We start from the raw sequence: 14,625 nt of genomic DNA, 5'->3' as shown, positions 1-14,625 counted from the left end.
GAGCTTTATAGTTTCATGTAAAGACTAGTGCTTCTTAAACACTGCTAGCCTTTCTCATTACTCAAATATTCAAGTTAATGTATTGTTTCTTTTCAAAACACACACATTTTTCTGGTCAGGATCTGTAGGAGTTGTACTGGATCAGAGCTGTGCTGCAGCAGTGCTCTTCAACTCCTTCTTCAGTTAAGACACTTCGAGGCTTTCAGTTAAAAAATAAGCTAATGGCAGAGAAAATTTTCCTTGAAATCTGATTATTTTACAATTTGTTTATGCTAGTATACAGTGTTGTAAAGGTTCACATCTCTTTTCATATTTTTGGTTATTTTGTAACTTTTAACCCTGACTTTAAGTATGAATTCACTTGTCATTTTCCAAGAATGCCTTGTATCTTTATAAAACTCCCTTTCCTTTACCAGAGTAAAGGTACAGTGCAGCAAGCCAATACCTTGGGCCCCTCTGAGCACATCCTTATTGCTGTGGGCCGCGGGTCAAGCTCTGGGCTGCTGCTCACCCTCACTTCTTCCCCAGTTCTCTTTCAGCCCTCTTTAGGGCCACACACCCTCGCAGGGAGAGTCCCAAAGCCACATGTTGTTCCACTCCACTCTGTGCTCTCTTCCAGGCTACCCAAGCTGGCCGTGCACCCTCAAGCCTAACCACATCCCAGAACGTGCAATACGTACCTTTGCTTTCACACTAGGGAAGCACCGTTATAGCAGGCCGCAGGACGGTTGCACATCGTTTCAGATACTGTGAACTGAAATGATACACAAAAAAAAATCATAATTTACATGCTGGGTCTGCGGGGGCACCACAGAGAGCCCAAGGAGTGTGGAAGTGGGAGTTCTCTCTAGAGGGAACTAGCCCCAGTCATCATGAATATAAGTCAGTCCTCCTGGCATCAGGAAGTTTTTTAAATTTAGAAATGCAAACATGCCCTCTGAAACCAGGTAGCTGGAACCCAAGTTGTTTTTACAGACAACCTGAGCTCAGATCGTCTTTGTTCTTCCTACTTAGTTAAAATGACTCTGGTACAGGCTTGTTGAGACATGCAAAAGCAACAACTCACACACATAATTGTTGTTCTCTCCAAACAACTCGAGTCCTCAGCATCGTCGGACCCAGTTCAGAGATGGGACTGCAGTAAACATAAAAGTATTTTTCTTCTGAGTAAACAATATTACAGATACAGAAAAGTGTGTTTCTATAATGTAAATAGTAATAATAACAAAAAGGAAAAATCTGGGTTTAGGAATAAACATCTCTTCCAACAGTCCACATCAGAGTAAATTACACGAAGTGAAGGTCAATAAATATTAATGTTCCATAATCCTCAGCCTTCAGAGGATCTAAGAAATCTAACGAAATAGTTCAGGGTGAGGCATCTGGGATAAGGAGGTGAAAGGCTTTCAAAGTTTTCTGGGCAAAAAAAATAAATGGATATTAATTTCTTAAAATCTCCATTTTAGCATTTTTAAATTAAAATGCTGTATTTTAATTTCAAGGCTAGTGAAATATCAACAAAAGAAAGTAGTCATATCAAAACAAATTAAAGAGCTGGTTTTCTTCTCAGGATGTAATAGGTTAATTCATTTAAATAGCTGTGACACTGGCAAATAAACTTTTCACCATAAATAATTTGCCATTATTTTTCCTTTTCAGCTGCACTCACACAATAAATTAATTTTGCTAGAAATGCTCCACCAGTTCAGCGCAGTTGTTGTGGCAGTTTCTCTCCTTACCTGGCACACTGTCACCTGCTTAGAAATAATGCTGAAGGTGCCCAAGGAGATGAAAAGAGATCCTTCATTTCCTTGTTGAAGTACGACCGTCAGAGGCGTAACCGATCCATCCTGCCTGGGGAATTTCATTGTTGCAGCTGTATCTTTTTTTTCCTCAGCTAGTCCAGAGGGGTTTCATTAACATCTCCCCAGTATCTCTGACTAAGTAGGAATTGTGACCAGATTGTGAAAGCTTCTAGAAATAATCTATTTTGAAGTGTTAAGTATATAAATGCAAATTGAGTGGAAACAGCTGTTATTTACATACTCTGGATGCAGGATCCCACTCCCTGATGGATTGAAACAAACTGCCACTGCAAGAGCATGAAGAAATTGGAAAAATATGGATTTAGTAAAAATACACGCTACGGAGCGTGCTGTCAGGTGGTATAAATCAGCACAGCTTTGCAGGTTAGCCACCGTGACAATATACAGCACACCTACCAGAGAGCTTCACTCATTTCTGTGAGAAAGGGGGAGTTATGAGGACGCGAACGTGCTGAAAACAAAAGCATATGGACAAATTTGTGTTTCAGCCTCGTATGCAAAGACGAACAGAGAGCCAGGAGTCTTCAGAAACAGTCTCACAGAACAAAGACACCATTCACAGCAAGACTTTGCTGCAGACTTCTGTGAGCTTGAGATTGTGTTCTGGAAAAAAAAAAAAAAAAAAAAATCTCCTGAACAATGTAGGCAGCATATTCTACACCCGGGTGGCTAAAAGGGAAGGGCGGGAGGGAAAAGGGAGCGTAGCGCGAGAGCTCGCCCTGCCGCTGCACGCTGGCTTTCTCTTTCCGCCAGCCTGGCAGAGGATCCTGCACGTCCTCCTCGCCCGTCCCCTTGCCCACCTGCAGCGGGTCCTGTGGTCGTGTGTCCCGTCCCATCCCGTCCTGTCCCATCCCATCCCATCCATCCCATCCATCCCATCCCATCCCAACCCATCCCATCCCATCCCGTCCCGTCCCGTCCCGTCCCGTCCCGTCCCACCGGAGAACTGCCGCTGCTCCGCCGTGCCGCCTGCGTGCCGCTGCCAGCCCCCTACAGCACAACAGGCTGGCCTCAGGCGAAGTAAGGCAGCTTCAGAAATGTGCGCAAAAGGGGGCTGCAGACTTCATACAGACCAAACCCGCTCGCTCACATCTGTGTCAGGAACCGGGCTGGGGAATTAGAAGTGCTCGCCTGGGTTTTCCTCAGGGGAGGGAACGGGAGCTGGTGTAACAAACACAGCGAAAGCTCACGCACGGCAAAACCACTCAACTCTTGGAGCCTGTCGAGGGATTCCCTCCAGGATTAGCTGTGTTCGATTTGGGATTGCTGTGTGCCTGCCAGCACACAAAAACTGTCCTAACACAGGCAAGTATGTGGGGCAGAAGCATCACTCTTGTTCCATACAGATGCGGACTCCTGCGCGCTGGCCTGTCTCATGCAAAAGAGGCAGCCAATTGCTGAACCATCCCTTAGCCCCTGCCCAAACAAAGCCTGACCACAGCGGCAGGTTTTGCAGCCTCCTTCCATTTAGCACGATGGGGCCTGAAATGCCGGGGAAAAACTCTGCTGGGCGTCTCTCTGGGCCAAATTAATTCCCAGAGGGACCTGCTTATCGGTTGTCAGAGAAGTGAGCTCTGAAGAGGAAGCTAAAAGTGATGCTAAAATTTTCAAGTACAGGACAGTGGCACTGAAAGGCAGAAGAGACTCCCAGCCCGAAGCTAAACTTGACAAAGCTTTGCATGTTCTTTGATAATTCCGGATTTTATTTCCCCTCCCCCGTTCATTTACAAAAACGGAGATAATAACGAACCTCCGCAAATCTGAGTCTGGTTACGCAGAGCCATCTGTTAATTCTGGTACATGGCAGCAGAGGGCATCTAAGGACTTCGAGTCACATATGGCACGGGACTGGAGTCAGATGGCGGGGCTCCTGCCCTCGCCCCCGGTCCTGGGCCAGAATGAGCCCCCTGTGCCCCCTTCCCAGGAGCCCAGCGCTGAGCTCGCTGCAGCTGGGGAAGGTGCCCACACCTCGCACCGAGAGCTGGAGCCGCTCAGGGGGAGATGCGAGAGTTAATCTCCCGTCCCTGCTGCCGGCAGGCAGCACAGGTGGCTCAGGTACAGGGTGAGGGGAGCCAGAAACTGCTCCAGGCAGCCCGTCCGATTTTGTCTGCCACTGCTGTGGCCGCCACACGGCTGGCCAAGCTGCTCGCGGAGGGGCAGCCCTCCTGGGAACGGGCAGGCGGCGGCCAGGGGAGGACGGCTGCGGACCCGTGTGCTTTCCGCAAGGAGGAAGGGCAGCCTGCTGTTAGCGCTGCTGAGCCCCCAAACGCCGGCCTGTCCGTCTGGCCTGTGCTTCAGGTGACTCCTAACATGTCGGTCGAGATGCCTGGAGCCTTCCCGAGGCAGAGGACGGGCGCAAGTCGGCAGCTGGCAGCCAGCAGGTCTCCTTGCAGCCTGGTCGGGCTGTGGGATGCTCCGCGCCCAGCCTCCCCGTGAGGCGGCAGGGAAAGCAGACGCCTCGGTCGCCAGCCAAAAGCAGCATCAGAGGCAGGTCAGGTTCATTTCCCGACGCTAACACTACATGCACCGATCTGAAAAACATATTTGAGGTGAGCACCATGCACACATGCCACGGGCTGAATATTTTCACTGACGGTAAGAAGTTTAAAATCGTAGGAGCGCATTGATGCCCATCGATCACCTTGTTATTCAAACCCCTAGGTGTAGCAACATGTCAGGCCTTATGCTGAAGTCCACAATAGCCTTAGTCTGAAATTTAAGGGTGGCTTCAGCTCAGGAAAAGGTTCTACTACTCTCTTAATGATTCGCAGTACTCCTGAAATGATATTCATCTGTCTGCTTTCCATGGCAGCGCTTTCAATCATAAACACTTAATTGTAGGAATTCATCCTCAGGGCCAAATAGCTCTGGGTGAATTAAACCATCTTCAATACAAGAACTAGAACAGCGATTTAAAATTAATCTTATTCTGAAGGGAGACGGTTTATTCAGAGGCATATAACCCAGCTTCTTCTTCAGCCCCTTTTTACTTTGCACTCAAAACTCTCCTTTGGAGATAGCCACTGCACCACCTATTTTAATTTTCCTTATTAGTCCGAGAGATGACTGCTTGCCAACAAACGAACTTTAATTACTTACAGATTGGCAGAGCCCAGGAGAGCTGCCTGCATGCTGTCTGTCAGGAAAAAAACTTGTTTCACAGACATTACTTCCTCTCTTTTACTCGGAGAAGTAGGACTCGCAACTGGCAAGAAAACATCTCGAGCCTCCTCAAGTATAAAAGGCTTGTTTTTTCTGGCAGCAGCTAGGACAAGAATGCAAGATTTCACAGTGCTTTCAGCTGTGCTATCTCTGGGGTTTTTCTGAAACAAAGACAAGGGTGTATGTTTCTCCAAACATCCAGAACTTCAAAGAGGGTGAGTGCAAACATATGTACCCATAGGTGTGCGTCTGTGTACACACCTATGCATTCTTTCTCAGGTATATACACACTTTCTCGGCCAAGAAACAAGCAAAACAAATAGTACAGTCACAGCATCGCATGCTATAGTCCGAGTATTAAAATTCACAACAAATACTCTCCTAGCAGTTGTTGAAAACGACTGCTATCAACATGGTGCTTGCTAGCAGTCTTCTTGCCGACTGTGTTGTTAAAAAGGAAGGGTAACAGGGAAGAAAATGCTGTCAAAGCACGAGTATTTACAGCCCATCCCCAGGTAACTCCCAGCAATATTTAGCTCACCCTGGTCAGATCGACACTGCACATTCACATGAGAAAAAACTAACAAAGCAGACTTGGTTGCCTGCTTATGAAGAAGCCTAACACGGGGTAAGGTGAACACTACTGTGTAAATTCCCCTTTTTTATACTCAGTGCCCTGTGCCACCACATGCCACTTTTCCTTAACAAGTAAAGCCAAAATATTTTTGTTATTCTTTTTAAAAAAAAATTAAATAGTAAATTGGAGCAACTATAAAAGCACTGCATGTAACATGTTTTTAATTAAAGAGCCTAAATGTGTCTAGCGAACCTCTTGATGCAGCTGAGGCCTCTGGATGCTACCGTAAGTTTTAAGAAGTACAGAGCACGTGATGAGACGGAGAAGGATTTAAATGTCACCTTTCTATGGTCAGAGTTTCGGGCTTGCTGCTGACTGTTCATCTACCTACCCACCGAACCGAAGGAAATGATGCTTCTTTTTCTCAGCCATTTCTGAAAGAAAATAATCTGGATGTTATTTCAGCATACTGCTCTTAGTGCTATCTCCTGATGGCTTGCTTTTAAATTACAAGTGCTGGATTTCTTTTAGAACATCACCGATTCATAGAAACCACTCACTGAACTTTTGATTATTCTCCTTCAGCAAATGTATATTCTTAAGAAAGATAAAGCATTCATATCCGAATGGATAGAAATGCCAGGAAATAAGGTGGCAGCTGGTTAAGAGTAAAATTGTTTGGTATACATCATAATTTATTTCATCAAAACATTCTGTTCCTCGGGCAGCTGGAAAGAGCCGTGTGATCCCATTTATGAAAATACTCGTTTTCTCTCTGCTCTATTTGCTACGTTTTAGGAACTCTCTGTGAAGCAGGCAAACCTTCCTCCTGGCTGCAGGCTGAGAAATTCTCCAGGGGCTTTCATTGCAGACTTTATTCGTGGTGTGTATCCACAATTAACTTGCTCTAATTTGCTGGAGGGAAAGGCTCGATATTCCCATCCCCTGCCCGAGAGCTAGCCGTGCTGCCTGACCACCGTGACCACAGGGCAGGGCAGTTACACGTTGCCATTTACATCCGCTCAGGTGAACGCTTGTCAAACTCTGGGCAATAAGCAGATGTGTCTGATAAGCAATATCGAGCCCTTTAGCTGAAGCAGATTTTATCTGACCAAAGGGCATGTCACGGATTTGCTACACAGCATCTTCAGGGCACAGGGATGCAGAGAGCAAGGAAAGGCCCCTTTTATTCTTTCAGGTAGCTCAATAAATCACCTTTAAGACTCTTCAGCGAATCAAAGCAAATTTAGCAAAATCAGCCGGGCCAAAAATGCATTACCCCCTTCTCTACTCACGTCATATTATATAAATAAATCAGCGTGCTAGCTCTCCAGTAAATTTGGCATACTTTTCAGGAACAAAGTGAAAAACATTTCTAGCAATAGGCACTTCACGCTGTTGGGAAAGTTCTGCTGCCTCCTTCCTTGGTCATGAGAAGGATTTTTGCCTAAAGGAAAACTGAAAAATAAACCCACTCGTCCCTCCCTTTTTCTTCATGAACATTTGACAAAAGTCAGAAATGTAACATATTCTGCTGTTGTTTTCAAGAACTCTTAATGTTCATGTCTTCACTATTAATCTAAATCTTGATTTTAAATATCTACTGTATGGATGATGCACTGCCCAAACCAAAACACTTGTGCACGGTAGAAAGGGTCTGGAAAACAAATCAGAGATTTTTGCAGTTCATGCCTTTCATCCCCAGCAGGACGAAACACTATGAAAACTGGCTCAGAAGATTCATAACCCTATAGATCCAGGCAGTATTTGTCCCAGGACTGCTACCCCAAAACATGCCACCAAAAATAAATAAAGCACTCGGTTTGAGTTGCACTTACGAATTTAAAATCCCTGTCTATGCAAAGTAATTCTCTCTTCATATTACTACATATTACTAATTTGAAGAATTATTGTTTGAAACATGGCAAATTAAAAACTTGATTTTGTTTACATGATGGAAAGCTTGGTTTTCAAAGCCTGAGATCTCCCTGCTGCTCCTTTTCTCTTTTTTTTCTCTATTTCCCACCTTTCTCCTGCTCTGTTCTGCTTTCTTATCCAGTAAAGCACTAAAGGCAGAGCAAGTATGTATTAAACATCCTAACGCCAAAGAAGCTAAAAAGTAGCTTAAAGTAGTTTAATACACCACATGTGGCCCATAATCCCAAAAGTAATTTAATTTAATCACCTTTTCTTACACTAAAAAATTATTTTCTTCTCCCCTGTGGCTGTGTGAGAGACTCGCACAGACAGAGGAGGAAAGCAGCTAACTAACAGTGCTGAAAGAAAAAGTGAAACGTCCCCTTCTCCCACCGAGCCTCTGGAGCTTGGGGGAGTCTCAGCGCAGAGCATGAAGGCAGCTCGGCACCGAGGTACTCTTACGAGGTGCCAAAAGCATCATTTAAAGATCGATTTGCACTTTCAAGGTTTGAATTTCATTACTCTTGCAAATTTATCAGACCTCTAGTATTATTTTTAAGAGACATTAACTTCCCATGGAAAACTTAACAGAACTCCATTTAGGAAAGATCCTGCTGATATACTGCCTCTTTAATTTTTATTCTCCCTTTTTCATAACAATATCTGAAGTTTTAAGTAACAAACATTTATTGCATTCTCCTGTTCTTGTTTCTCGTTCACCACATAAATCACAGTCTTCCTCTCCGTGCCTTTCTAGCAGCCAGCTGTGGTTTTAGAAACAAATTATTACGACTTCAAGCGACGAATAAACAGCAGAAGCAAAGCAAGTCCTGAGATCCTATCCACGTTAAAAATGTCATTAATAAATAACAGAGGAAAAGAGGACTACAACAGCTGCGAAAAGCAGCTCTGGATCGGGACAAGATACACTGCTTTTCTCTCAGATGGATTTGTGAACTTTAAGGGAAGAGCCCTAATTTGAGGACTGTTGTAGCAAAGTTATATATTTTGGAGAAAAAGATTTGTACTTGCATATACATATGGAGAATGATTTTAGCAATAAAAATAAATCGATATTCCATCAAAAAAAAAATCTTTTGGACATAACGAGCCAATGCAGTTTTGAAAAAAGTGAATTATACTTTATGCAAGGTCTCTCATCACCGGTAGCAGAAGTGTTAACTAAATTGCAGAGGACCCAGACCTGTTCTGTCCCCTCCTCACGTCTACCCAGGGAGAAGCCAGTGGGCATTCCACAGGAGCGACTGGCAGCCGGACCCGAGGCTATCTGAACTGCCCGGACCAAAACAAGGACAAAAATGACCTTCAGGACCTGTGTTGTTTTAAGCCATTTCTGAGAATGTTTAAGTAAGAAAGACCGTGTTTGCCTTTCAGCTCCCATTTTAGACCTGCTTTGTTGTCGGTGCTTAAAGCCACATTTTTTCATAAAGAGAACAAATTCAATTCGAAAGCACCCAGACGCGACAAGAAGACGAAACCACGCTGACCAGTTCACTTAACAAAGCAATTATTATTTTTTTTTTTTCCTGCAGAGGAATCGCTTCGGCTACCAAACTCAGCAGCGATTTCTAAGAAAAAGGCGAATGATTAACTCCGCCGCTCTTCACCCACATCCTCAGGAATCGCGCTGAGAAATCACAGCAGCCTTTCGGAGAACGCCTCGGTGGCCACGTTATTAAAAAGCTGCTCGGCTCCGCGATATACCGGGGGCACGGAGCCGAGGCACCGGCGGGGCTGTCGCTGTCGCTGTCGCTGTCGCTGCCTGCCGGGGCTCGCCCCCTCCCCTGCCCCGAGCCCCCCGCCGCCGCCGCCCGGCTCCGCGCGCCCTTTGCTGCCTCCCCCCCGGCGGCGGCTGGCCCGCACCCCCCTGGTTTTTTGGGGACGAGCTCGCACTGCCTCCCACCTCCTCGGCCCCCCGACACCCCTCGTCTCCTCCGCCTCCCGACCCGAAAACGTCGCCTTCCCAACGCCGCCGCCGGCTTTGAGGGCGCTCCCGACCTTCTGCCGGGGGCCGGGGCGGGCTGGGGCCGCTTTCGCTTTGTTTCTGCCCCCTCCTGCTCCCGAAACCCGGCTCGGGGGCCGGCCGCGCCCCCCGCGCTCAGGTGCCCGGCGGCTGCGGGGTGCCCCCCGCCGCCCCCCCCCCCCCCCGCCTCCCTCCGCCCCCCCGGGCACTGACCTGCGGCGGCTCCGCGGCCCGGCCCGGCCCGGCCCCCCCCGGTGGGGTCGCGGGGGGGGGTGGGGGGGGGGTCGGGAGGCGGCCCCGGTGCCCCGGAGGCCGGGCGCGGGGGGAGCGCGGCGGCCGTCGGGGGCCGTCGGGGGGGGCGCGGGGCGCTGGCGGGCGGTGCCGCGGCTCCGGTGGCGCGGCCCGGGAGCGGTGCGGCGGCGGCGGAGCGGGGCCGTCACATGATGCGGTTCCTGGAAAGTTCCTGGAAAGCAGCCTTTGTATGGAGCCTGCCCGGGCGGGGGGGCGGCCGGGGGGAGGATGCCCGCGCCTCCGAATCAAAGGCGGCACGGACCGCTCGCTCCTGCCCGCTCCCGGCGAGGAGGGGGGCGGGCGGGCGGGCGGGCGGGGGCTGTTTCCCCACAAGGACCATCCTCCTCCTGCTGCTGCCTCCTCCTTCCTCCTCCTCCTCCTCCTCCTGCCGCTGCTCTCGCAGCGGCAGCCGCCCGTCCGCCCGTCCGCCCGTCCTTCTGTCTGCGTGCGCCCGCACCGCGATGCCGCCGCTCCCTTGACGCCGCCGGCGGCCGCAGCGACCCGACCGCCCCGCCTCCGGGGGCACCGGCGGCACCGGCAGCAGCACCGGCAGCACCGGCAGCAGCAGCAGCAGCAGAAGCAGCAGCGGCAGCAGCAGCGGCAGCCCCGTCCCGTCCCGCCGAGCCCCGGTGAGTGCCGTGCCCCGCGCCACCGGAGCCCCGCCGCCGGGCCGCGCCTCCCCCGACGCCCCCCCCCCCCCCGCACCCCCGCGCCCCGTGCGGTCCCGCCGCGCTCCCCCGAGGACGGGGAAGGGGCCGGCCGGCCGGGGTCGGTCCCGCTGCCCCGGGGTCTCCGGGGCGGCCGCGGCCGCACCTGCGAGGCGGCGGCGCCCGGTCCCCGGGGCGGCTTCGAGGGGGCGCCGCGGGAGGGGCGGGGGGCGGCGGGCACGGGCGGGGGCTGGCGGCGGCAGGAGCCGGCGAAGTTTAACCGGGAAAAGTTGCCGAGCTGCGCCGCGGGGAACTTGCGGGGACGGGAGGCGGCAGCCCCGCCGTAAGACCGGCGGCCGGTGCGCCCGCTAGGTAGGCGGGAGGCAGGGCGAGGGGGCTGCGAGCCCCCCGCGCCGCGCGGGACCGGCCCCTCCTCGCCCCCCGGTGGCACTGCCCGGCTTGGTGGCCCCGCGGGGCCGGGGCTTTGGTCCCTGCGCGGGGATGCGGCGGAGCGGGGGGAGCGGGGGGCGTCCCGCAGCCCTCGCCCCCTCCCCACCGCATCCCCGCGCGTGCGGGGCCGCGGAGCGCGGCTCCTTCGGGCGGGCACCGAGGCGAGACCCCGGCGGCGGGGAGGGGGGCGGCGGAGACGTCCCTCGGGCCGGGCCCCCCCCCCCCGGGGGTGCCGGGCGGTCCCCGCGGTCCGGGCCCCCGCTAACCTCGCTCTCTCTCCGCTCGCAGGCGGCGGCGGCGGGGGCCGGGCCGGGGCCATGCCCCCTGCGCGGCGCTGAGCGCGGCGGCCGAGCCCCCCGGGCGCCCCCGGCCCGGCGCCCCCGGCGCCCCCCCATGACCCTGCGCTCCGCCGAGCCCCTGGAGAGCGCCGGGGGTCCCCGGGAGCGCTGGGGGCGCCCCGGGGCGGCGGTGGCGGCCGCGCCCGTCGCCGAGGAGCCCCGGGAGGCGGCGCGGCTGGCCGCGGCCATGGAGGAGCTGCGGCGCGCAGGTAAGCGGGGCGGCCCCGGGGGAGGAAGAGGAGGAGGAGGAGGAGGAGGAGGAGGAGGAGGAAGAGCGGGGCGGCGCGGCGCGGAGGGGGCTCGGCCCCGCGGTGCCGGGGGAGAAGCGAAAGCGGCGGCGGCGCCGCTCCCCGGCGGGCGCCCGGAGAGCCGGGAGGGGGAGGCCGGGGCGGCGGCGGGGGCAGCGGGGCCGGGGGCACCCCCGGTGCCCGGAGCTCCGTCCGCCGGGAGAGGGGGCCGCGGGGAAGGGGCTGGCATCGTCGCGTCCCCGCCGGGAGCGGGACAAGCGGCTTCGCCGCCCCTCCGTGCCCAGAAGCCCGTCCCGGTGCGGGGCGCACGCCCCGAGCCCAGCCGGGAGGGGGGGGGGGAGGCACCGTCAGGCGGATCGCTGCCGAGAGCGAGCACAAAGGCACCGCGCCTGCAGGAGCCCAGCCTGCAACAGCGAAAGGAACGGGTGCTGCGGCTCCCTCAGGCAAAGAGCAGGCGGCTCTTGAACGAGCAGGCAGCCGGCAAGAAGTAAAACTCTGCTTTCTGTGCTCTCGTGACAGGATGGTACTGGGGCAGCATGAGTGTTGCTGAAGCCAAGGAGAGGTTACAGGACGCCCCCGAAGGGACTTTTTTGGTTCGGGACAGCTCGCATTCAGAGTACCTGCTGACTATTTCGGTAAAAACCTCAGCGGGACCGACCAACCTACGCATCGAGTACCAGGACGGCAAGTTTCGGCTGGACTCCATCACCTGCGTCAGGTCCCGACTGAAGCAGTTCAACAGCGTGGTGCATCTGATCGAGTACTACGTGCTTATGTGCAAGGACAGAACCGAAACGCCCTCGAACGGGACGGTTCATCTTTACTTGAACAAGCCTCTCTACACGACGGCTCCATCCCTGCAACACCGCTGCCGGATAACGATAAACAAGTGCACAAATCAGATCTGGGAGCTGCCCTTGCCAACCAGACTAAAAGAGTACTTGAAAGAGTACCGGTACCAGGTATAGCTATCTTTTCTCAATGCCTCCATCGTAGAGTAACTTTTAAATGCAATTCTTAAAATCAGCCAAAGAACTGAGTAACCAGTTGCACGGCTCAGCATGGAATTCACTATCAAAACAGCGGCAGTTCTGGGGAAAGACTTTTATTTCAGATGCCACAAAGGGAGACTTTATGTAGGATAATCCCAGCCTGCATCCTCGGGGGTTCGGCAAGGTGGCGTGCTGTCCTTTTGAGAGGCGAGAAGCCAGGAACCCCTCCGGATCGTGTTGCTTTGTCGATGGCATAAAAGTTGCACTAACTGCAAAGTGCTAACTGGAGCGGTGGGACGGGGAGAGACCACAAAAGTGGTCAAAGACGTGCAAGAGCGCAGAAGTTGTCAGTGGTCTGATTCCGAGATTCATTTGGTGCTGGTGTTCATATAATCCTGAGAGCTTAACTGGATCACACTGTGATAATCTTGCCAAAGTTATGCAACTAATCAAATCCAGTCAAAAAAGCGATCATCCATTCAGTTTTTATTGAACTCTAATTTCTGTGCTTTTCTGCAAGGAAAGGGGAACTGAAAGCAATCACTTTAAAACATTGTTTTTCAAAGTTCTCTAAAAGCTGATATTAAGGAGAAATGCCACATCTTTCATAGGAACCCAGTAATTCGCTGATTATACCAGATTGGTATCCCAGAATCTTTGTTAACATGTTAACATCTTCCCGGTGGTGATATATCCATGCTATTAGTGCTAAGCCTCTTTTGGCTGAGGCTTTAGGACTCCACGCTGCAGAACTGCAGTCGCTCGGTTCCAGTGTCAAAGCATGGATATCAGCAGTTACGGCTGTCTTCTACAGTGTAGAATGTTTTCTTCAGCTTCTTTCCCAAAATATGGGGAAATCTGGATTGATTTTTTTTTTTAGGAGATCTGTTTTTTGTGTTTTTTTTTTTTCTTCTTCTTCTTCTAATTCACCATTGTAGCTATCAGACTATTACTCAATAAAAGCAATCAGATTGCACACCTATCTCGATCGTTGTACGTATGGATGTGGTACCATTCAGGAGACAATGACGTTAAGAACCTGTAGCATTTCCCAACCACCACTTCAATAAGCGTACCTGGGTGAATACCCCTGCTTTGCCCTTGTGGGGCTGCTCGGAGGTATAGCTGGTTTATGCTCAGATTAGTGGTTTGGAGGCTGCCTGCTGAACTCCCATGGTTAATATTAGCGTGGGACATTGTTTTGTGTGTTACAGCAGTCCCCCAAATGGGAAGATGGGGCTGAGACCCTCAGCACCCCTTCCTCTCTCTAAATGTAAAGTATTTAATAGAAGAAATATCCAGGGTGGGGGTACTATGAGAGCAGTACAGAGAGAAACTAGGGCATAGATGCATTCTCAGTCAACAATTTCATAGTTTTAACTCTTTCCCTAGCTTACCTTAATTAAAGCAAATAGACTTGTGTTTGAACAAGGAGGGTTGTCAAGACTTGCTGTAGTCTAGCCCTGCCCAGGCTGAAATAGAAACAACATAAACCGATCTTGTCTTCCCGGTGACTTAGCCGCCCGGTGGTGCTACCCAGGTGCTGTGTCCCTCTTCCCACCCTGGGGCACTGGCCCATGCCTGGTGGCACTGGGGTTTCCAGCATCGTGCACTTGGGCTGTCCCAACTGCAGAGGCAGAACTGAGTGGCACAGCTGCTCAGACAGGGAGGATGCCAAGGTGTAGGGGATGGTCCCTGGCCCCCCCGGCAAACACTGGGTATGCCAGCATTGTTCCCCTTCTGGGAAAGGTGGCTTTTCTCCCTCCCCCTTCTCGGCTGCCATTCTCTCTCCCCGAATTTCATGCGAGCAGTAGTGTAGGGTCGGGCTGGGGGCAGTTTTCTCCTGAAAAACAAAACAAAAGCTTTTGTTACGTAATTTTTTTCCCACGCCCTGCCAAAATGCAGCCGTGTTGGACGGCTTCCACCCTCCGCTTCCCACCCCAGCGGAGCCCTGGCGCCGCAGGGCCGTGTCGCTGTCACCTGGCCGGACGTGCCCGTGTCACCGCGGTGCTGAGCAGCGTGTCCTGCGGACGGAGCAGGGAAGGAGCTGGCTTCCTGGGAGCACGTCACTCGGCAAATCTGCTTTCCTACAGTTCTCGTCCGGCCCTCACCCGGCGATGAGGTAGCTGCCGTACAGGACAAGTCACCTCCGTTAGCCACCCGTGGTGGCGAGCCGAGCTCCTTCCCAAGCAG

General features: G+C 52.4%; 1 protein-coding gene across 2 annotated transcripts; it reads left to right on the top strand.

Moving 5' to 3' along the window:
* Positions 1 to 9,807: 9,807 nt before the first annotated feature.
* SOCS2 (suppressor of cytokine signaling 2) lies at positions 9,808 to 13,441 on the top strand (the record flags this gene model as incomplete). 2 transcript variants are annotated; one of them, XM_083821581.1, is made up of 3 exons in its annotated part: positions 10,262 to 10,386; positions 11,143 to 11,401; positions 11,960 to 13,441. In XM_083821581.1, exons 2-3 carry the CDS (start codon positions 11,248 to 11,250, stop codon positions 12,406 to 12,408), a joined length of 603 nt encoding a protein of 200 aa, XP_083677707.1. In that variant the 5' UTR covers positions 10,262 to 10,386; positions 11,143 to 11,247. The 2 variants fall into 2 exon arrangements, with proteins under 2 accessions (XP_083677706.1, XP_083677707.1); XM_083821580.1 differs by lacking the exon at positions 11,143 to 11,401 and having other exon boundaries at positions 9,808 to 10,386; positions 11,960 to 12,408.
* Positions 13,442 to 14,625: the final 1,184 nt, after the last annotated feature.

The sequence above is a fragment of the Anser anser genome (assembly GCF_964211835.1).
Source record: "Anser anser genome assembly, chromosome: 1".
NCBI classification, from domain to species: domain Eukaryota; kingdom Metazoa; phylum Chordata; class Aves; order Anseriformes; family Anatidae; genus Anser; species Anser anser.
This window is presented reverse-complemented; position numbering and strand designations above follow the sequence as displayed.